At 38.4% G+C, this 22,149-nt stretch overlaps 4 protein-coding genes, 2 non-coding genes and 2 pseudogenes across 10 annotated transcripts; 5 read left to right on the forward strand and 3 right to left on the reverse strand.

The window, feature by feature from the left end:
* Positions 1-770: 770 nt before the first annotated feature.
* Positions 771-2,140, forward strand: AT1G16620 (annotated as a pseudogene; the record flags this gene model as incomplete). Its single annotated transcript has 1 exon — positions 771-2,140.
* A 784-nt stretch (positions 2,141-2,924) lies between these two features.
* AT1G16630 (uncharacterized protein) lies at positions 2,925-5,861 on the reverse strand. Its single transcript, NM_101524.3, has one exon. The coding sequence runs from the start codon at positions 5,699-5,701 to the stop codon at positions 3,164-3,166; it is 2,538 nt and encodes an 845-aa protein (NP_173108.1). The 5' UTR covers positions 5,702-5,861; the 3' UTR covers positions 2,925-3,163.
* A 593-nt stretch (positions 5,862-6,454) lies between these two features.
* Positions 6,455-7,320, reverse strand: AT1G16635. The gene has a single exon (NR_143561.1). It is a non-coding gene; the product is annotated as an other RNA (non-coding RNA).
* AT1G05247 lies at positions 7,045-7,131 on the reverse strand. The gene has a single exon (NR_138862.1). It is a non-coding gene; the product is annotated as an other RNA (small nucleolar RNA).
* A 156-nt stretch (positions 7,321-7,476) lies between the features above and the next one.
* On the forward strand, positions 7,477-8,679 carry AT1G16640 (AP2/B3-like transcriptional factor family protein). Its single transcript, NM_101525.4, has 2 exons — positions 7,477-7,780; positions 8,147-8,679. The coding sequence occupies exons 1-2, from the start codon at positions 7,715-7,717 to the stop codon at positions 8,483-8,485; spliced, it is 405 nt and encodes a 134-aa protein (NP_173109.1). The 5' UTR covers positions 7,477-7,714; the 3' UTR covers positions 8,486-8,679.
* A 143-nt stretch (positions 8,680-8,822) lies between these two features.
* Positions 8,823-12,321, forward strand: AT1G16650 (S-adenosyl-L-methionine-dependent methyltransferases superfamily protein). Of its 3 annotated transcripts, none has more exons than NM_101526.3 (12): positions 8,823-9,068; positions 9,147-9,242; positions 9,347-9,430; positions 9,525-9,599; positions 9,973-10,053; positions 10,263-10,402; positions 10,564-10,800; positions 10,925-11,099; positions 11,210-11,293; positions 11,407-11,536; positions 11,613-11,770; positions 11,871-12,310. In NM_101526.3, exons 1-12 carry the CDS (start codon positions 8,946-8,948, stop codon positions 12,051-12,053), a joined length of 1,566 nt encoding a protein of 521 aa, NP_173110.2. In that variant the 5' UTR covers positions 8,823-8,945; the 3' UTR covers positions 12,054-12,310. The 3 variants fall into 3 exon arrangements, with proteins under 3 accessions (NP_173110.2, NP_001320893.1, NP_001320892.1); NM_001332243.1 differs by having other exon boundaries at positions 8,895-9,068; positions 9,949-10,053; positions 11,871-12,321; NM_001332242.1 differs by having other exon boundaries at positions 8,895-9,068; positions 11,210-11,536; positions 11,871-12,321.
* A 654-nt stretch (positions 12,322-12,975) lies between these two features.
* On the forward strand, positions 12,976-17,410 carry AT1G16660 (annotated as a pseudogene; the record flags this gene model as incomplete). The annotated part of the gene is made up of 1 exon: positions 12,976-17,410.
* Positions 17,411-18,167: 757 nt separating this feature from the next.
* Positions 18,168-20,822, forward strand: AT1G16670 (Protein kinase superfamily protein). Its single transcript, NM_101527.4, has 7 exons — positions 18,168-18,509; positions 18,762-18,852; positions 18,975-19,090; positions 19,179-19,389; positions 19,478-19,721; positions 19,812-19,962; positions 20,049-20,822. Exons 2-7 carry the CDS (start codon positions 18,798-18,800, stop codon positions 20,442-20,444), a joined length of 1,173 nt encoding a protein of 390 aa, NP_564003.1. The 5' UTR covers positions 18,168-18,509; positions 18,762-18,797; the 3' UTR covers positions 20,445-20,822.
* Positions 20,823-22,149: the final 1,327 nt, after the last annotated feature.

Raw genomic sequence — 22,149 nt, forward strand, 5'->3', positions numbered from 1 at the left:
TTATAAAATGTTGTAATCGATTGTCTGTGGTCGTGTACACCATCCAATTAGGATCAATTAGATACCATTTTTCTATAGCTCTCTTGTTGTCCCATAATTTGTTGATATTGTTGTTGCCTTGGTACAAACTTAAGAGCAATCTCAAAATCAAAGTATCTTAGATTGAATCTAGTCATTGAATAACACCGAAACCATTAAGGTTTATTCATACATCTATATAGAAGTGTCAAATGGTCATCTGACCATGGGCTAAGCCCAGTCCACAACATTATGGACAGTCCATGGTCGGCCCGTAATGAAAACGGGCTATATGGTCTAAAGACCAATTTTGTCCATGGGTTTAATGGGCTAGCCCACACGGTTTATGGTTGGCCCATCAATTTTTTCAACACATAAATTTTTTTCTCTTCTCTCTCTTTCGGCAACGACGCTCTCTCTCCCGGCGACAAAGCTCTCTCTCGGCGACGACCAAGCTCGACCTCTCTCTCAACTCCTACTCCGGTTAGTTCTACTAGCTTGTGGGTTTGTCCAAAGTTCAATTGTGAATTTTGGATATGAGGAGAGCTAGCTAGCAAATGGGCACTTTTCAGATTTTGTTTATGTTTCGCCATTTCGAATTTCATTATGAATTGAAGCACATCAATATGTAGAGACCCTTTGTGTTGTAAGTTCATGCTTAATTATTCCAGAAGGCTAGTGATTTAGTCAAGTTCATGCTTTATTTGTTTATCACTGCTAAACGTGTGTATGTCTTTATTTGTTTCAGAAATATGGAATTGGATACTCAAAACTTGGTTGATGAAGACAACTTTAATCTTGAGGATCAAGAAATGGACCATGAAGATCCAGAAATGGATCAGATACTACCTCATGAAACTGCTTCTTCAGGGACAGCTGAGAGAGGTAAAAGTAGTGTAAGTAGATTTCGTGCTGCATGCTGGAAAAACTTCGATAGAGGACAGAAATATCCTAATGGGAAAACTGAGGTTACATGCAAATATTGTGAGCAGACTTATCACTTGAATCTGAGACGAAATGGTACTAATACCATGAATCGTCATATGAGATCTTGTGAGAAGACTCCTGGAAGTACACCTAGAATTAGCAGAAAGGTGGATATGATGGTCTTTAGAGAAATGATTGCAGTGGCTTTAGTTCAACATAATCTTCCATATTCGTTTGTCGAATATGAAAGAATTAGAGAAGCCTTTACATATGCTAACCCTTATATAGAATTTTGGAGCAGAAATACTGCAGCTTCTGATGTCTACAAGATTTATGAAAGAGAGAAAATTAAGCTTAAGGAAAAGTTAGCTATAATCCCGGGTAGAATATGCTTAACAACAGATTTGTGGAGAGCTTTAACTGTTGAAAGTTATATTTGCTTAACAGCTCATTATGTAGATGTTGATGGTGTTCTGAAAACGAAGATCTTATCTTTCTGTGCTTTCCCGCCTCCACATTCTGGAGTAGCTATAGCAATGAAGCTTAGTGAGCTGTTGAAAGATTGGGGAATTGAGAAGAAAGTTTTTACTTTAACTGTAGATAATGCTTCTGCAAATGATACTATGCAAAGCATTTTAAAGCATAATGCTTCTGAAAATGCATTCTTATACTTAGTGAGAATTTTGTTTTGTTGGTCATATTTCAGGGGTTTTACTCTTACTTTTCTGAAAGAAATGGAACTGGAAAATCACCATTAGATATGTACTTGGAAGAGCCTGTGTTAGATATGGTCTCTTTTAGAGATATGGATGTTATTGCATATTGGAAAAACAATGTCTCGCGTTTTAAAGAATTGTCATCGATGGCATGTGATATCTTAAGCATTCCGATCACTACCGTGGCATCGGAATCAGCTTTTAGTATAGGTAGTCGTGTGCTTAACAAATATAGAAGCTGCCTTTTACCTACTAATGTGCAAGCCCTCCTATGTACTAGAAACTGGTTTCGTGGATTTCAAGAAGTTGGTAATATTCACATCTTGAACTCGTTTATAATAGTAAACTTATATGGCTTTTGGACTGCAGCTTTTAGATTAATAGCTCGGTTTTTCTTATTGAAGAAACTGATGAGATCCAAGGTCAAGAGGACACAAACACCACCCTTGCATGAACGTTTCAAGACTGGGAAGAAACAAGTACATGGTTGTTCTCTTAAGCTCTGAGCCTATGGTTATGTGTTTATTATTCTCAGTACATGGCTGATTTGATGATGTATGTCTTTGACAGATTGTTATAGGTTGTGATGGTATCCGGTCTAAGGTTGCAACTTGGATGACAGATTTTGGTTTGGAATTGATTCTGGATTTTGTCTCTTACTTATAATCATTTGTGATTGATTACATTGTGGAAATGTTGTTTAAGCTTATTGTTTTACCTAAGCTTATTGAAGATGGCCACTTCTGGTTTCCAATTTCTAGATGTTGGAGTAGTATTGAAATGGGTTTCTCTGTTAAATCATTCTCCATGTAGCCATTGTAGGCTTTTTTCTTTACTTGTAGGTGCATATAGAGAGTCTTAGATGCGTGTTTGAGTTGTCACGGTTGATTACAAGACTGGGAAGAACAGGTACATGCATGTTTGATTTCATGTTGATGTTATGGTTTTATAAATAGAGCTTTTGACGAGATTGTGTGAAAATGCATTGTATATAAACATCATTGTATGGGCTGGCCATGGGCTGACCATTGGACAATGGTCTTTAATGGTCTTGGACAAATTTTTAGACCATTGTCCATTAAAGACCAACCAATAAAACCCATGAAAAAAATGGTCCAAGTGGACATGACCAATGGGCTTTGGACAGCCCAATTGACACTTCTACATCTATATAAACTAATCTGATTTATCATCATAAAACACTTCCAACGCCATTTGGTCCTATTCTTGCAAAACCTTTTACAATCATGAATCATGGTGTTTGAAAATTGTCCATCGTTTTTGCAAGATACAAAGAAGAGGATTCAGATAACATGAACAATATTATTAAAACTAGGCCACAAGGTTGGGGTACAATGTCTTAAACAAATAGTAAAGCCAGAAACTTTAAAGAAGAGAATCAAACCTACTAATTAAGAAAGCAACATACTAATTAAGCTTCAGTGAGATGGAAAAGCCTTCCTACAAATCAGTAGATCATAAAGTCAAAAGCTAATTCTAACTCATTGTCCAGAATGTTGATGGTTCCTGATCCTGCTTGAACGTCTCACAGGTGTTATCATCTCTTTCTCTTCGTGACCACTTCTCTTTTGTATCTTCTCATATGTTGTGAAACTTCCATATGAAACAGAACCTATGGAGTACTCTGATGCAGAGGAAGCCATGGATTCACCGCTATCATTACTCTTCTTGCCTCCTCCTCCGCTTTGATGTTCTTTAAGATCATCTTTCTTGTTGCTGCAGCTGTGTAATGGTTTGTTCTTACTGAAGCTGAAACTCATCTCAGAAGGGAATGATGATACCTCTCTTTTTCTGTCATCACCAACTTCTTCTTCTTCTTCCTTGAAATTCAATGAAGAAAGCCTTTCTCTGATCAGATTCTCTACTGGCACATGCTCGACAACTTTAGTTGCAGAGATTGCTGTTGGTTCGCCATCTTCATGTTGCAGCATCACAGGTTTTGTCTTCTTCTTGGCTAATAGGAAACCAGCTGCTACTGCTGCAAGTATAACCATCATAGTCGAAAACAAGACTAACACTTTCTTCTGGCCACTCAACAAAATGTCCTCCGAACCTGCATCATTAACAACTTCACCAAACCCACTCTCTTCTTCTTCTACTTCATTACCGTCATGTTCAACATCTGTAGCTTCTTCTGAAACACTGAGGCTACCTCCAGCAATTTCCCCAACACCTTCTTCTTCTTGTACAGTTTCAACATTGGCTACTCCGGTTTGTTCTTGCTGGTTACTACTGATTGCAGCAGACTGCACATCGTCAAGCAGTTGTGCGTCGGATTCAGCTTCTTCCATGTTATTCTGGTCATTTTCTTCATATTCTTCCTGCCCTTCAACAACATCAGTTTCTTGGCCACCATGTCCTTCTTCAGAAAGAGATTCTGAATACCTTTCACCTCCGTTCACCTCTGTATCTGTAGCTATCTTGATCTCAGCCTGCTCATCACATTCATCAACAATTTCTAAGTTTACCTTTCCTTCTTCATTCTCCTGCTCGACTTCATTATCATCTTCTTCGTAGACAGCTTCAAGACTGATTTCACCACTGTTTTCCGATTCTTCTTCAGGTTCCTGATGACCAACATTCACTTCTTCTATATCCACTTCTAAGCTATCCACTATGAACCCATCAACAATGATTTCAACACTAGTTGACTGGAAAACAGCATCAGACAACCTTTTGTCTTCCAAAAGAACTGTCAAGTTATGAAATTGAAAAGGAACACTTCCCTCCTCTTCTCGTAGACTTGAGACCAGCTTATCAAGATACACAAATGATGATTCTGCCCACATCCTCAGCTTTGCACCCAACTGCTCAAAGTTCTCGCTAGCAGACATTATGATCTCTGGAGAGATGTTAAACTGATAGAAAGGTGAATCTGTGATGGTTTGTTGAGAAAACGTCGTTGAAGAAACCAACAACAGATACGCCACACCAAGAGCCAAAATCCAACCAAGCAACATGGATGTCTTGCTGAAACGAGACTGTTTTGAAATCTGATGAGTTTCTTCTTCTTCAATGCTTTCGCCAACTACTACTTCTTCTTCTTCATCATCACTCTCTACAGCTTCCAAACGCTCTTCACCATCAACATCCAGAATTTCCTCTGCGGCTTCCAAACGCTCTTCACCATCATCTTCTTGTTCTTCTACTGCAACTACACCTTCCTGAGAAGCAACTTCCTCCTCTTGTTGACCTTCCTCCTCTCGTTCTGCAGACAAATCAGTGTCAGAAGAAGAGCTTTCAGAGATGAAAAGCTCCTCAAGCTGCTTGCACTCATCAGAACGATGCTCAATTTTTGGATTTGGCTTATAATGGAGAAACTGAGGCCTCGGTGACAAGTAATTCTTCTTTGGATCATAAGGTGCCACCACTGGATCCACTTCATGAGACTCAAACACAGGAAATGTGCATGGAACATAAGGAGGAAGAGGACTGATCTTGAAGCTTGAATTATCATTACTCTTCCTCTCAAGAATCTCATCGAAATCACTGACAGTAATATCATGTGATTCCTCTTCACGAAGCTGCTTAGTTTCATCGATGCAAATCTGGTCTACATCTTTATCTTCCCCAATGATGCTTATCACATCAGAAAACGAGACAGACGACTTTACCTGAACCTGGTGATGGGATTTGTCAAAGGATCGAGACACTTCGTTTTTATCAGACAAGATCTTCTTCCTCGGCGATGGATTGATCTTGGAAACGGCTGAAATTGTCGGTGACATGAAATGCTTGGAACCTTTTGTTGGACCTTTGACGACATTAGCGATTTGATCCTTGTCGTTCTGATTCTCTTTATCACCAATCTCAACACGATTACTGCATTCTCTACCGATTGAGTTTCTCCGGGACGGATCTGCCGAAAATGGATTGCCTCGGAAACTGCGACGCATCAGATCTCCGGTTTCCGAGTTTCTTTGCTTAGGGTTTGGTCTGGAAGGCATTGAAGGCGAAGAGGAAGAGAATAGAGAAGAAGGAGAAACAGAGATCTTGTTCTTTGCTGGAGAAGACGCCATGAATGAAAATCACTCCGGAAATCAGAATGGGTTATTTAACAAATCTCAGATTTTTTGCGCTCGTTAAAGGAAAGAAAATATGCAAGAATCTGCAAGATTGTGAATGTAAAAAGTTCCTAAGTTTTTGAATTTTTAAAAGAGAGAGAGATAGAGAGATCGTAACGGCTAGTTGCCAATTTGCGATTTATTTATACATAGTGGATAGAAAAATCCCTAATAATTTTAAGTATTGCAAATTGATTCTGATTTTGACCATTTTTCACTGATACCCTAGTTTTCCAAATTTCTGTTATCTCCCCATAAATTTAAGATCTATCTAAATGCCCCATGCTTATTAAAGACTTCACAACGTAAGATTTGATTCCTCTTTCTTCCTGTAAAGTTGTTAAATTTATAAACGTGGATATTTATGGACAATGTAGAAACAGTGGGAAGAAATTAATGATTCTCAAAACCTTGGGGTTCAAATTAAAACAAAATTTCAATTTCTGTAGCCGGAAAATAGAGCAGACGATGTAACTGGGCCGCCACGATGATGACACGTCTGATCGCAGAGAATAAACTAGCCGTTATGGGCTCTCGTAAAGGGTAAGAGACGTTAATCAACCTATTAAAAAGACAGGTAAATCAGAAAAGCAGGCTTTGGGCCCGTCCACTGATGGAAAAAGTGAAAGCACCAATTATGTTGAAGGTTTTTACTTAACGGGCTTTTGACTGACATTAAAGAAAATTTGGTCATCGGCTAACTAAATAGGCCCAGTTTACATTATTTTCTGAGTTCCAATGAAATAAAATCCTTTTCTAAAAGTCATCCTCAAATACCACATCTGTGTGAACCTCATCGACACAAATCAGAATATCTTTCATAATTTTATGGATTTATAACTTATTTTGCGATTATCTGCGAAAGTGATTAATTAAGATGAGTGTTCATGTTGCAGAACTAATCGTTTTCGGAATAACTACCATCAAAATAGTTCTAGACAATTGTTACAATTACGTTTCTAGATTAATTTAGTCCATGAGAATTGAATTCTGAGGGGATTACTTTTCCTTCTTTCAGGCCAAATTTTTGCTATTGAATATCAACCTGTTGATATGAGTTAAATCTGCATTATGACTTATGAACGCAAACGAAGAAAAAAATACCAAATCAATTTAACAACAGAAATAACAATCAGAACTTTGGTATGAAATACTTAGAACCAAATCAACCAATGATGAATTTTTCTCAATCGATTTAAGGCAAATTGAGACAAAACTAAAAGATCCGACAAAATCCGATTCTGAGAAAACAAAATCAACGATTTCATACTAAAAGAAAAGGATTTAAGGGAGAGCGAGATTCAGATGGTAGTGCATGATGGTAAGATCATCAATGATGGTCAGAGTTGGATTGTTCTATGGAATCATCTTTCATCATCATTATCACCGCTCTCTCCTCTTTATTAAGAGTAAAACATCGACTTTAAATCTAAGAAAACACAACACAATAGACAAAATAACTTCTAAATTTTTCCCTAGAAAATAGTAATGAAGCTTCGAGAAAACACTGAATTTCTAGAGCAGACGCTGTTTCGAAGAATTCTGAGTCGTACATCAAAAGATTTGAGGTCTTTAAATAGTGGAGAGAACTCTAGGGTTTTAAGTTGGATCTTCTAGGTCGATAGGATTTGTCTCAGCTCGTTATTGGGCTATTGGGCTGTATAATTTGGCCCAATAGTAATAAGAGTTTGGTTTTGTACTTTTTGTATGGTGTGGCCTTGTAGAATAGAAAAGCAGTGATTGGTCAAAAGGTGGCAAGTTGTTTGACTATGACATCAATTCCTCATTTCATCTTTTTGATTTACAGAGAAAATTGAAATAGTCCACTCGGGACCATTGAAGCTCTCTCTCTGTTTCTGCATTACAAAAAGTGTTTGTTTTCAAGGTTTCTCTCTTTCACTTCTCTTTGTTTTCTTCATTTCAATTTCTGGATTTTGCTTGTAGCTACATTTGGTCTCACTCTATTCCATGGCTGACACTGGTGAGGTTCAATTTATGAAGCCTTTCATCTCAGAAAAGTCATCTAAATCATTGGTGAGCATGGCTCTCTATCTTTCTTCTTTTTTATTTTCTTATTTCAACAAGTTCAAAATATGTGTTTAGTGTTCTGATTTGGAGACTTATGGTTTAGGGTAAATTGCTTTAGTTCATTTTCATGGAGCTAATAACTTAGGTCCTTTAATTGCTTTTGTTAGCTTTAAATTAGCAAAAAGCAAATGAAAGCTTACTGAATCTTGCTAGATTTAGAATGAAGTTTATGTGTTGGTGTTGTTATAGGCTGCTTGAACCAAACATTTCTGCGGGGCTGAAAAGTGAAAAATAGCAAGTCCATTGTTTCTACGTTGCTGCTCTTGGAATGTCTCCTGAGAGTTGTTTTTTTATATATAAATGTTTGATTAGGAAATCCCCTTGGGATTCAACGAATACTTCCCAGCACCATTTCCAATAACTGTGGACCTCCTGGACTATAGTGGGAGATCTTGGACGGTTAGGATGAAGAAAAGAGGAGAGAAAGTGTTTCTTACAGTTGGTTGGGAGAATTTTGTAAAAGATAACAATCTCGAAGATGGCAAGTATTTGCAGTTCATCTATGACCGCGACAGGACCTTTTATGTTATCATATATGGTCATAACATGTGTAGCGAATATAGAGACTTCCCTCAAGTCGCAGTAGAGGTTGATGACTATGAAAACGGTGAAGAAGAAGAAGACGGCGACGATCAAGACAAACATCAGTAACTAAAATTTGGGTCTACTTTAAGTTGCTTTAAGTTTAAGTAGTCAGTTTTCATGTTGGATTTATGTAACCAGTTGTTTAGTTTAAATATTACGAATACTAGTATTTGCTTTCTGCTACATTCTTTGGAACATGGTTTAAAAGATTTACTGTGTATTGCTATCATTTTTGTGATAATTGTATTTGGTGAAGTAGAGTGTTAATACAAGAGAATGAGAGGAAGTGTAGGAGGGGGCATGAGTCAAAACCTTCCGGTGCAGTTAGAGTCTCTTGAAGACTCGGCCACGTGACAATATGGGTGTATTGACAACAGAATAAATAAATGTGGGCTAAATTGAATAAATTAAAATTTACGAGGTATTTTTAGAAAACATTTTGACGGTTAAAAGCAAGTGTTTGCTGTTTGGTTGGCTTTTGGCGGCGGAAACTAGAATCGTTGCTGCTACTCAGGTCATCGGGATAATGAAGAGCAATAAGTTTTCTTGCAAAACGAGAGCCGAAACCCTAGAATGGATCACAGCCATTATCGATTTCCTTAAACCGTTTTCTTTCCTAATCAATGCTCACGTTGTCAATTTCTTCAAGGTATGATCGATTATCGGAAACAATTTTAAATTCAGCTTCGAGTTGGGTTATGAGTTGATTGATGGGTTTGTATTCCAGGATAAGCAATGGGAAGCTGTTAATGAGGAATGGATGAGTTGCTTAAAGGATGAGAAGCCGGAAAATATTCTTCTTATTCCCTCCGGTGGTGTCCAGGTAAAGTTCTGGTCTCAGTCTTCATGATTGAGATATTTGATAGAAAGGGTAGATTTTTATTTTAGTTTGGAAAGGAGATGATTGATTATAGTATTTGATTATAGGATCACTGGCCTGCTTCACTAAAGAAATTTGTTCACACGTTGAGGTCTCTATCGTTTCCTCGAGAGCAAGCGGATTTACAGGCGGTATTGTATTCTCTTTACCTGTTTGTGCTGTTTCAGGATTAGTATTTTTAGATCCTAGACTAAATAAAGTTTAATCATTTTCGACTGTTGGCAGATACTCGCAGACGTGGATATGGTACCTCTTAGCACCGTTCTTTCACAGGGCATGAATCTTAAGAAAAAACATGAGGTACATTTTTATCTTCACACTTCACTATCCAGAGGTGCAAGTCGTGTCTTTCAATGATGTCTTGTTTTGGTAGGAATTTCAGTAGATTGCATCTGGTGACTAATCCCAATCCAAGAACCTTAAATTCAAAAGAGAGTATATATTTTTTTTGTAGCTGTTCAAGTCTTTTTACCATCAAATTCTGGCAAAGTTATCTGCCACTTCACGCGTAAAACATGAAATTGAGGATCATTAACAGCTCATAGCATTTTATATAAAAGTTTCTTAGTACAAAACTTATGTTTGTTTAAACGTAAGGTATTTGTCAAATGTATCTTATACTGGCCACTTCATTTGAATGGATCTGTAGGTCACTTATTATGGTATCATGCAGGTTGAAGTTCTTTCCTCTGTTGTTAGCTCAGTTGTTAAGAGTGTTGGAGCTCCTACTGTTGTTGATGTCGGTGCTGGCCAGGTATCTTCAATCCCTTTCTCTTGTTTAACTATCAATCTTAATTGCATGGTTCCTTTTTCTCGTCTGCATTGGTGAATTCTCTTTTTGGCTGTTTAAGGAATATTTCGAGTGATGGTTTTTCTTTCATATCAGAGTTTTAGTAACTTTGTAGTATATTATAGCTTTCCTAAAGTGTGTTAAATAACATCATTGGTAAATGTTTTGTCCAGGGTTATCTAGCGCAGGTTCTCTCTTTCCAATATAAGCACTCAGTGGTTGCAATCGATTCTTCCTCTCATCATGGAAAGGTAACAGATGCACGCGCAGCACGCATAAAAAAGCATTTTGCAGCACAGATGCGTAAATCTGGGTAAGGGGTTAGCTCATTATAAGTTTATTTCAAACCTTTACCAAGTATCAGATGTCTCTTTCCATTTTTAGCTTGAAGAGTCGCTCATTGTTTTCCTAATTCTTTGTGCACAGTTCTGGTATTTTAGACTTGTGAATGCTACTTAACCTCTTCTCTGTTAGTTCAGGAAACAAGTGCCCAGATGTTCCAATGACGATTACATGCCGTGTTTTATCCACAGAAATGTTGAAGGCCTTGACTGATGTTCATCTGGAGAAGGATGAGACGGATTCTAGTGGAAGTGCATTGAATGAAGAAGGTCAAAGCAGATCACAATCATCAAGTGATGCAAACAGATCGTGTTCACTTGTTCTTGCTGGCCTTCATGCATGTGGAGATCTATCAGTTACAATGCTAAGGTTAGTTAAAATGTTTGCTGCAATTATTCATTTGCGATATCTGTTATCTTCTGAATACAGTATTGGTCCTGATTGCTGTGTTAGCCCGTGAAAGCTGAACCAATATGCAACTTGATTTCGTCAGGACTTTTATGGAGTGTGAAGAAGTTAAAGCATTAGTGAGCATTGGCTGTTGTTACAACTTATTATCTGAAAAAAGTAGTGAGGATTCTTGTTCCAAATGTGGCTATCCGATGAGCGCTGGTCTCAGATCCTTGGGCTTTTCCCTTGGCAAAAATGCCCGTGATTTAGCTTGTCAGGTATAGTCCACTATTGTATCTGTTTTGGATGTTGCAACATTGTTGTTTTGAGTCATTTTGTTTCTTCTCTGTGACCCATTTGTGTAAAGAAATTACATGTGTTTTCTTAGAGTGCTGAGAGATGGAGCAGTTTAGGAGAAGATGCTGGTCTGCAGAATTTCGAGTTGCATTCTTTTCGTGCTGCTTTCCAAATGGTAATATGGTTTTTGGTTATGTGGTTTCTTCCAAGATCTGTGACTAGTTGTTAATAGAATCTTAACTTATAGTGATTGTCTTTAAGAAGTAAAAACCTAATTACCCTTTGAAGGTTCTGTCAAAACATTATCCAGAGGTTTTGGCGACAAGTCCATCCATTGGGCGCCAAGGTAAGGCATTCCGTCGTCAACAGCAACGAAAATCCCTTGAAACTCCAGCAGCAGTAGATACAACTAGGAAAGGTCAGGAGTTTGATAGACTAAATTCTATTATAAGTGAGACCAAGATCACTTTGCTAATATCTATAGTTCACTGTAGACACGGTTGACAAGAAACCCATGAGGCAGACAAGCTTGAATTCCGACATGTGTTCTTCTTTTGAGAAGTTCTGCTTGTCAGCATTTTCCCGCTTGAATCTAGAACACCCTCGAGATCTCGACCTGAATGCCACATGGAATGAAGCTGATGCATTCACTGTAAGCTATTCCTCAATGCTCTCGCTTTCTCTTCGGTCTCAGATTCTCATAACTTGATGGATGTTTGTCTTTGGTATTGTCAAACTCAAAAAAAATGCAGGAACTGATAGGGCCTTACTGGTCTATTCGAGCCGCATTAGGACCAGTGCTTGAGACATTGATCTTGCTTGATAGACTTATGTTCCTCCAAGAACAAGGAGACTCCATAAAAGTGGTTATGCTTCCCATCTTTGATCCCACCATCTCACCTAGGAATGTGGCCATTATTGCTAGAAGACTTTGACCCTAAAGCTTATAAGCCCTCTTTTGATCCTTCTTAAAAATTTCCTCTTTTGATCCTTCTTAAAAATTTGGGTAATGTGTGAAATGTTTTTCTGTTGGAACTGACGTTGAAAGTTTTATGCATTGGGTTTCATTTATCAAACTACATTTTGCAGTGAAGAGAACTCATCTAAAGAGTAGTATAAGATTAAGCACTCTGCTTTTACCGTTACCCATATTTCGTAGTGTGAACAGAGTACCATTTCTTCCTTGTCGTTCGTGACGAACAAGTACAACAATAAAATGTGATAAGGTTTTCCTTTGACTTTTTGACCGAAGTTGCTTTTAAAAAAACACTATTTATATCATTGTTTACGGATTTCACAATCTAACGCAATATTTTATTTAATATTTTAAAGGTTCGTTGAAAATTTCACATAATTTAATAAGCGATTCCGTTTTGTTTTTGTTAAACACGTTTTCACATTATAACGTTTAAAAGAAACCTTAACTCATCGGCATCGTTAAAGGTTAAAACCAAGTAGTCATGTAAGAAAATTTAACATGCAATATTTCGGTTTTGATGGTGCCTTCTATCAAAAAAAGAAGAAAAATGTGGATGGTGGTGCAACAACATCACTAATACAAATAAGTAATTAATAGACTTTGGTTTACATTGTAAATACCTAACCGGTTTGTTCCGGGTTAATTAGGTTAGATAGGGAAAGTGTATATAATGTCTTGTATTCACTCTTTAATAAGATAACAGAAACATTTTCCACTTTCGGCTCCTTACATTTTTCTCTTCTGGATCTTCTTCTTCCTTAGTATTGAGCTCTCTTTCTGTTCATCTCTACTTCTAATATGGTATCAGAGCTATACGCTTAGCTCGCTTTTCTCTCTGATTTTGTTGTGCCTTCGATTTGGTTTCATAAAATCCGAAAATGGTTAAAGCTGTGGTTCGTCGCAACACTCGCAAGACAGGAAGCTCATCACGCGCAGGAAGCACCTCTCGAGCAGGAAGCTTACCACCCATTCAGGAAGCATTGTTTGCTCCGTTTGGCTCCTCCGTTCTGATGAACCCTGACAGTGTTCACTCTCCTCTGTTTCTTCATAACGCCGACCACCCAGGGATATCGATTGTCTCTGTGCAGCTAGACGGCGCGAACTACAACCAGTGGAGCTCTGCGATGAAGATAGCTCTGGATGCGAAGAATAAGATCGCATTCATTGATGGCTCTTGCCCTCGCCCTGAAGAAGGTAACCATCTCTTACGCATCTGGTCTAGGTGTAATAGCATGGTCAAGTCCTGGATTCTTAACTCCGTTAACAGAGAAATCTATGGTAGTATTTTGTCCTTTGATGATGCTGCTCAGATCTGGAACGATTTACACAATCGTTTTCACATGACAAATCTCCCTAGAACCTTTCAGCTTGTTCAACAAATCCAAGACCTTCGTCAAGGCTCTATGAACCTTTCCACCTACTACACAACTTTGAAAACCCTTAGGGATAATCTCGATGGTGCAGAAGCTAGTGTACCCTGCCATTGTTGCAAGAAATCAACTTGTGAAAGTCAGATTTTTGCTAAGTCTAATGTGAACAGAGGAAGGATTATCAAGTTCCTTGCTGGTTTAAATGAGAAGTACTCAATCATTCGTGGACAGATAATCATGAAGAAGCCTCTCCCTGACTTAGCAGAAGTTTACAACATCCTGGATCAAGATGATAGTCAAAGACAGTTCAGTAACAATGTTGCTTCAGCTGCTTTTCAAGTTACTAAGGATGATGTTCAGCCTGGTGCGTTGGCTTCGTCCTCTAACATGCCTCAACCTGGAATGTTGGGTGCTGTTCAAAAGAAAGACAAAAAGTCGATATGCTCTCACTATGGTTACACAGGACATACCTCTGAGAGATGTTACAAACTCCATGGGTATCCTGTTGGCTGGAAGAAAGGAAAGTCTTTCTATGAGAAAATTGCTCAGGCCTCTCAGTCTTCACAGGCTCCTAAGCCAAATTCTGCTGTCACTGCACAAGTAACAGGAAACAGTCAGAATACTCCTGCAGGTCTGGAAAGTCTCATTGGGAACATGAGCAAGGATCAGATACAGAATCTCATTGCTTTGTTCAGCTCTCAGTTACAGCCTGCTTCTCCGGTTCTGAACACTGCTCCAATGTCCACTTCTCACAACAATGACCCATCTGGTATTACTTTCTCATCCTCTACTTTCAGCTTCATTGGTATTCTCACTGTCTCTGAGACTGAAATGACACATGGTACATGGATTGTGGATTCTGGTGCCACACATCATGTATGTCATGTCAAAGATATGTTCCTTAATCTTGACACTTCAGTTCAACATCATGTGAATCTGCCCACTGGCACTACCATTAGAGTTGGAGGTGTTGGGAACATTGCTGTAAATGCTGATCTGATATTGAAGAATGTTCTGTATATTCCTGAGTTCAGACTGAATCTGCTTAGTGTTAGTGCTTTGACCACAGATATTGGTGCCAGAGTTGTGTTTGATCCGACTTGTTGTGTGGTACATGATCTTACCAAGGGGTCAACGATTGGAAGCGGTAGAAGAGTTGGAAATCTATACTTGCTGGATGTTGAAGATTCAGTGTCTGAAGACGTTGTATCTACTTCTTTTGTTGCAAACTCTGTTGTTGATGCATCTGTTTGGCATTAACGACTTGGTCATACATCTTTTGATCTCATAGACTTGCTCACAGATGTACTTGGAATTTTTAAAACCAAGAATAAAGGATTGTTACATTGTGATATTTGCCAACGTGCTAAACAAAAGAAGTTAACTTATCCTAGTCGTCATAATATTTGCTTAGCACCTTTTGATTTGCTGCACATAGATGTCTGGGGACCTTTCTCTGAACCAACACAGGAGGGGTATCATTACTTCTTAACCATCGTCGATGACCACACACGTGTGACATGGGTCTACCTTATGAAATACAAAAGCGATGTCCTCACCATTTTTCCTGATTTTATCACAATGGTAGAGACACAGTATGACACAAAGGTCAAGGCAGTACGGTCTGATAATGCTCCAGAACTTAAATTTGAGGAGCTATATAGAAGAAAAGGGATTGTGGCATACCACTCTTGCCCTGAAACACCAGAACAGAACTCAGTGGTAGAGAGAAAGCACCAACATATCCTGAATGTTGCCAGGGCTCTTCTCTTTCAGTCTCAAATTCCTCTCTCATATTGGGGAGACTGCATACTTACTGCAGTTTTCATTATCAACAGGACACCATCTCCAGTTATCTCTAACAAGACCCTTTTTGAGATGCTGACCAAGAAAGTGCCTGATTATACTCACCTGAAGAGCTTTGGCTGTCTGTGCTATGCTAGTACTTCTCCAAAACAGCGTCACAAATTTGAAGACAGAGCTCGTACGTGTGCTTTTCTCGGGTATCCTTCTGGGTATAAGGGATACAAACTTCTTGATCTTGAGAGCCACACTATCTTTATCTCAAGAAATGTGGTCTTTTATGAAGACTTGTTTCCCTTCAAGACCAAACCTGCAGAGAATGAAGAGTCTTCTGTTTTCTTTCCACACATCTATGTTGATAGGAACGACAGTCATCCTTCTCAGCCACTGCCAGTCCAAGAAACATCAGCGTCGAATGTGCCTGCAGAGAAACAGAATTCTAGAGTATCAAGGCCACCAGCTTACCTCAAGGACTACCACTGCAATTCTGTTACCTCCTCTACAGATCATCCTATATCAGAGGTTCTCTCTTACTCCTCTCTCTCAGACCCCTACATGATATTTATCAATGCTGTGAACAAGATCCCAGAACCACACACATATGCTCAAGCACGACAAATAAAAGAGTGGTGTGATGCTATGGGAATGGAAATCACAGCTCTTGAAGATAATGGAACTTGGGTTGTTTGCTCTTTACCAGTGGGTAAGAAGGCTGTAGGATGCAAATGGGTTTACAAAATCAAGTTGAATGCTGATGGTAGCTTGGAGAGATACAAAGCCAGATTGGTCGCCAAAGGATACACTCAAACTGAAGGGTTGGATTATGTTGATACCTTCTCTCCTGTTGCTAAACTCACCACTGTCAAGTTACTCATTGCAGTTGCTGCTGCAAAAGGATGGTCTCTTAGTCAATTGGACATCTCTAATGCTTTCTTGAACGGTAGCTTAGACGAAGAGATCTACATGACCTTGCCACCTGGATACTCACCAAGACAAGGGGACTCCTTTCCGCCAAATGCAGTCTGCAGGCTGAAGAAGTCTCTATACGGTCTAAAGCAGGCTTCTCGGCAATGGTACTTGAAGTTCTCTGAGTCACTCAAGGCCCTTGGCTTCACACAATCTTCAGGTGATCACACTCTTTTCACCAGAAAATCTAAGAACTCTTATATGGCAGTGCTGGTCTATGTAGATGATATTATCATTGCTAGTAGCTGTGATAGAGAGACAGAATTGCTGAGAGACGCATTGCAGCGTTCCTCTAAGCTCAGGGATTTGGGAACCCTCAGATACTTTCTAGGCCTAGAGATTGCTAGAAATACTGATGGAATCTCAATCTGCCAAAGGAAGTACACGCTTGAGTTGTTGGCTGAAACTGGTCTCCTTGGATGCAAGTCAAGTTCAGTTCCCATGGAACCAAATCAGAAATTATCTCAAGAAGATGGTGAGCTGATTGATGATGCAGAACATTATCGCAAGCTGGTTGGTAAACTCATGTATCTCACATTCACCAGACCTGATATCACTTATGCGGTTCATAGGCTCTGTCAGTTCACATCTGCACCTCGAGTTCCTCATTTGAAAGCAGTCTACAAAATCATCTACTACTTGAAGGGAACAGTTGGTCAAGGTCTGTTCTACTCTGCGAATGTGGATTTAAAGTTGTCTGGATTTGCTGACTCCGATTTCAGTTCCTGCTCAGACTCAAGAAAATTAACAACTGGGTACTGTATGTTTCTTGGAACGTCCTTAGTAGCTTGGAAATCTAAGAAGCAGGAAGTGATCTCCATGTCTTCGGCAGAGGCAGAATACAAGGCAATGTCCATGGCTGTTCGAGAAATGATGTGGCTCAGGTTTCTTCTTGAGGATCTTTGGATTGATGTTTCAGAAGCTTCAGTTTTGTATTGTGATAACACAGCAGCTATTCACATTGCAAACAATCCTGTTTTCCACGAAAGGACGAAGCACATCGAGCGGGACTACCATCATATTAGAGAAAAGATCATTCTTGGTTTGATAAGGACTCTTCATGTGAGAACAGAGAACCAGTTGGCTGATATTCCTTACAAAAGCTCTATTTTCAGGTCAGTTTAAACGACTTCTAAGCAAGATGAACATCATTAACATTTATGCTCCATCTTGAGGGGGACTAATAGACTTTGATTTACATTGGTTTGATTCTTTTGTTAATACCTAACCGGTTTGTTCCGGGTTAATTAGGTTAGATAGAGAAAATGTATATAATGTCTTGTATTCACTCTTTAATAAGATAACAGAAATATTTTCCACTTTCGTCTCCTTACATTTTCCTCTTCTGGATCTTCTTCTTCCTTAGTATTGAGCTCTCTTTCTGTTCATATCTACTTAGTAATCACTAGTATACAAATCATTGAACGTAAATTTTCATAAATATATTATATAATAACTTAATTACATCATATGATTATTTTTTTAGTGTTGTAGTTCCAATGTTTCACTATTTTGTAATTATATTATTCACTTGGCATATTAATTTTCACAAAAATAATGTTACTAATATAATATACTAATCGTGTTGAAATGTGTGAGGAATCTATATATGTGAATAAACTATTGAAATAATCGTAGAAAAGAAAATCATGTTGGATTTTTTTGACGAAAAATGCTGGAATTTGTTTTTTAAAATCAATATTATAATCAAGTGGACAAATAATTGGTTCATCTTTATTGAACGCCTATAGTAAAAAAAAGAATTAATTCCCAAGAAGAGGAAGAATTATTGCCCATGAAGGCATGAATGAAGCATAAAGTTAATAATACTAATTAGTCAAATAATTAAAAGTCGAATCTCATAATTCATAATTGAAACACGAGGAAAATAGATAAAAAGAAAAGTAAGGAAAAAAGAAGAGGGTAGTAGATTTGGTCGTCGGGGGCAGCAACGTATTAAAAAGGTGACGTGAGATTACGATTGACCCATTGACTTTTTACCCGCCACCATAAGAAGACCGTCTTCCTCTTCCTTCCTTATTCATTCGTCTTCAGTCTTCCATTTCAACAAATCCTTAATCTGATCTCACACACGGCGAGACACACATATAGAATAGAGATAGACAGCGACTCTGATCGCGTAAAGCCACATGCTTTTTATACAAACTCTACCCAAATACCAAGTTTTTTTAATCTCCCATTTCTGAATCCTTTTCTCTCTCTCTCTCTCGATTCTAGCTTCATCGCTGTTCCAAATTTAGGAAGTTTCTGAGGTGGGTTTCTCTTTCTTTCTTTCCTTTCTCGTCTTTTGGCTGCGTCTGTTTCTAGGTTTTGTTCTGAGTCTTGACAAAACCCAAATTCCAAGTTCACATCTTTTCTAGTTGTTTTCATGTTTAAGATTTTTGGTCCCTTCTGACTTGGACATAGATTCTATTGAGGAATTGAGTAGTAATTGAAATGGATCTATGCCTGCTTTACTAGTTAGTTACAAGTCAAATCTCTGAATTGCTTCTGATTAATTGCAGAAACAGGTCACAGGTCTGTCTTACATAGTTACATTGATGGGTTGCTCCTGGTTATCGTGTCACAGGAGAGAAGCTACAGAAGTTGATGGAGGTACTGAGATACATTATCTAGGCTTCTTATTATACCAGGATTACTAATTTGAGTTTGGAATGTTAATTCTCTATAGTCCTGTTGGTGGTTTCCTCTAACTTAAGTGTGTAATTTGCAAACAGAAATCGCAGCGATAGACAATGTAAAGATATACAAATATAGAGAGATACGTCAGGCCACTGATGATTTCAGTGCTGAAAATAAAATTGGAGAAGGAGGGTTTGGTTCTGTGTACAAGGTAAATGAGAAAACTCTGTTGCTTATTCTTCTTTTTACACATTCTCTCTTCATCTTGTTAATCTTTGGGAACAAAATTCGATTCCTAGGGCTGTCTTAAAGATGGAAAACTCGCGGCTATCAAAGTCCTCTCGGCTGAGTCAAGACAAGGTGTAAAAGAATTCTTGACTGAGATCAATGTGATATCAGAAATACAGCATGAGAATTTGGTTAAGTTGTATGGATGCTGCGTGGAGGGGAATCATAGGATTCTTGTTTACAATTTCCTTGAGAACAATAGTCTTGATAAGACGCTTCTAGGTGATTGATTCTCTTAGTTTCTTACTCTCTAAGTGTCAGCTTCTCTGGTCTTGTAATGTATTCCTAACCGAGTGAAAGTCTTTTTCAGCTGGGGGCTACACTCGTAGTGGGATACAGTTTGATTGGAGTAGTCGGGCCAATATTTGTGTTGGGGTTGCTAAAGGTCTTGCCTTTCTTCATGAGGAAGTACGCCCACACATAATTCACAGAGATATCAAAGCAAGCAACATTCTACTTGACAAATATCTATCCCCCAAGATCTCTGATTTTGGACTTGCTAGACTTATGCCACCTAACATGACTCATGTTAGCACTCGTGTCGCGGGTACAATGTGAGTTCCATGTATTTCTTTTCCCTCTTTTTCTTATTTCCCTCTGAAAATTGCAGGTCTTTATATGTGTTCACATCTGTTTCTCGGCAGTGGTTATTTAGCACCAGAGTATGCGGTTAGGGGACAGTTGACGCGTAAAGCTGATATATACAGCTTTGGAGTCCTTCTGATGGAGATAGTCAGTGGAAGAAGTAACAAAAACACCCGATTACCCACTGAGTATCAATATCTTCTGGAAAGAGTAAGTCTTGCTACTCATCAGAATTGGTCATTCTTGCATTTTAAACTCTTGTATTGGAATTATAACCTCTTTTTACATTTCAACAGGCTTGGGAACTTTATGAGCGGAATGAGCTCGTGGATCTTGTTGATTCAGGGTTAAATGGAGTGTTTGACGCAGAGGAAGCTTGTCGGTACCTAAAAATTGGTCTTTTGTGCACACAAGACAGTCCCAAGCTAAGACCAAGTATGTCCACCGTAGTGAGGTTGTTAACAGGGGAGAAGGATATAGACTACAAGAAAATAAGCAGACCGGGTTTGATTTCTGATTTCATGGATTTGAAAGTGAGAGGACCTGTGGCGACGAAGACAGAGCAAGTGAACAGACAAAACTACACAAACCCTTCTTCTTCGTCTAATGGCTCATCTAGAGATCACTCAAATGCTTACTCATCAGGGGCTTCATCAGCTAATGCTGGTAATACATTCAGCAGTACCATATAGAAAGAAAGAAAAAACCTTTTTAAAATTTTTGCTTTTTGTTTTTCTGTTTTTGAGATGTAAATAAGAAAAAAGAGTTTGATGTTTCTGCAGTCTCTCTTCTTTTTTTCTCGTCCATGGTTTCAAACAGAGGTTTTCTGTTAGTTGCTGAATCCATAGCTGACTGCAGAAAAGGCGGTCTCTGCCTCGCTCTTGTTCAAGTCAGTCTTCAGTTGCAAACAGAGAGATTTGAGTGTTGTATGTATGTATGTAAATATATTTATAGATTGAAGTTGAATCTAAATGATCCGATCAAGCAAGTTTGATGTAGCAGGTTTGTGATTCACTGGTTTGAGTTAGAAACTGTTTTTCTGTGTTTACCTTGAATGAGCTTAAACCGAGAGGTTAAACAAATTCCGGTCTAACGGTTTTAAGAAACTCATGAGATCCGGTTCTGTTAGGCTGTCGGACCCAGAAAATTTCGGTAACTTAGGGCTTGATTGGTTCTCCCTCTGCCACCCGCACACGCTGCGTTTGCGGGTGGTAGCGGTTATTAGCGGTTGGCACCAATCATAGAAACCGCTAGATACCGCTTTGGATCGCTCGAAATCGCCAGATTTCAAAAGCTCCTTCCCGCAAGCGTTTGCGGTTGCGGGCGGTAGCGGTTAGGTTAAAAAAAATATATTAATTAATTAAAATAATTATGTCTTCCACCCAAACCTTATACTTATTCTTATCAGAAAACCCTAATCAATGAAACCCTATTCTCTCAATTATGGCATCCACCCAAACTGACAAAAATCAAAGTCAAAATCAAGAATCAAACGTAAGTATGATCTATCCTTTCATCCATTCATTAGCTAGTGTAATTCTCGGAATATTTCATGGCATCGTTGTTTTTTTTTTTTTGTTTTTTTTTGAGTTTTTTGATTGAATACATGTTTTGATTTGTTTTCTCGATTAGAAAATCATTTGGTCAAACGAGACCACATTTGCGTTACTTCAACGGGTTATTGTGGAGAAATAAACGGAAGAATCCAAAGACCCCAAAATCAGATTTCTAAGTGATGTTCAAAAAGAAAATATTCTTAAGAATATTAACGTTTGGAAAAAATTTGAGTTGAAGATGTGTTAAAAATCGTTTGGATATCTTGAAGAAACTTTATCATATGTATAGAGGCAATCCGGAAAACCCGCGAGTTCAACGTTATTTACAGTTTATCACACTACTTGATGCAATTTTTGGTGATGTACCAAATGCATAAAGTATTAAACTTTTTCTTACAAAATTTATTTATTTTTGAATTTTTAGTTTTATTTATGGTTTTAATTATTAAGTATGTTTAATTTTTCAAATATTATCAATTTATCATAATAATATATTGTATTTTTTCTTTTAATAGTAATATATTATATTTATTTTGGTTATTTTTTATTTAATTACTATCGCACCCGCTGGTTTACCAGTCATAAAACTCCCGCAAACGCACCCATTACCAAACGCTCAACCAGTCGTTCAAAACACTTGATAACGCTTGAAACCGCAACCGCCCGTTTCCGCAAACTCCCGCAACCGCAACCGCACCCGCTGCGTTTAAACCAGTCAGGCCCTTAATAATTATGGTCACTTAGGGCCTGACTAGTTTAAACGCAGCGGGTGCGATTGCGGTTGCAGGAGTTTGCGGAAACGGGCGGTAGCGGTTTTAAGCGTTATCAAACGTTTTAAACG

This window comes from Arabidopsis thaliana (assembly GCF_000001735.4).
Source record: "Arabidopsis thaliana chromosome 1 sequence".
NCBI lineage: Eukaryota > Viridiplantae > Streptophyta > Magnoliopsida > Brassicales > Brassicaceae > Arabidopsis > Arabidopsis thaliana.

Excerpts from the sequence above, each read along its gene's own strand:
- AT1G16650 (NM_001332243.1), top strand. The coding sequence starts at position 8,946 with ATGAAGAGCAATAAGTTTTCTTGCAAAACGAGAGCCGAAACCCTAGAA. Across the intron at positions 9,069-9,146 it reads ACGTTGTCAATTTCTTCAAG|GATAAGCAATGGGAAGCTGT; the intron begins GTATGATCGATT and ends TTTGTATTCCAG. Across the intron at positions 10,054-10,262 it reads TTGATGTCGGTGCTGGCCAG|GGTTATCTAGCGCAGGTTCT; the intron begins GTATCTTCAATC and ends TGTTTTGTCCAG.
- AT1G16640 (NM_101525.4), top strand. The coding sequence starts at position 7,715 with ATGGCTGACACTGGTGAGGTTCAATTTATGAAGCCTTTCATCTCAGAA. Across the intron at positions 7,781-8,146 it reads AAAAGTCATCTAAATCATTG|GAAATCCCCTTGGGATTCAA; the intron begins GTGAGCATGGCT and ends ATGTTTGATTAG.
- AT1G16630 (NM_101524.3), bottom strand. The coding sequence starts at position 5,701 with ATGGCGTCTTCTCCAGCAAAGAACAAGATCTCTGTTTCTCCTTCTTCT.
- AT1G16670 (NM_101527.4), top strand. The coding sequence starts at position 18,798 with ATGGGTTGCTCCTGGTTATCGTGTCACAGGAGAGAAGCTACAGAAGTT. Across the intron at positions 19,091-19,178 it reads GGTTTGGTTCTGTGTACAAG|GGCTGTCTTAAAGATGGAAA; the intron begins GTAAATGAGAAA and ends TTCGATTCCTAG. Across the intron at positions 19,963-20,048 it reads ATCAATATCTTCTGGAAAGA|GCTTGGGAACTTTATGAGCG; the intron begins GTAAGTCTTGCT and ends ACATTTCAACAG.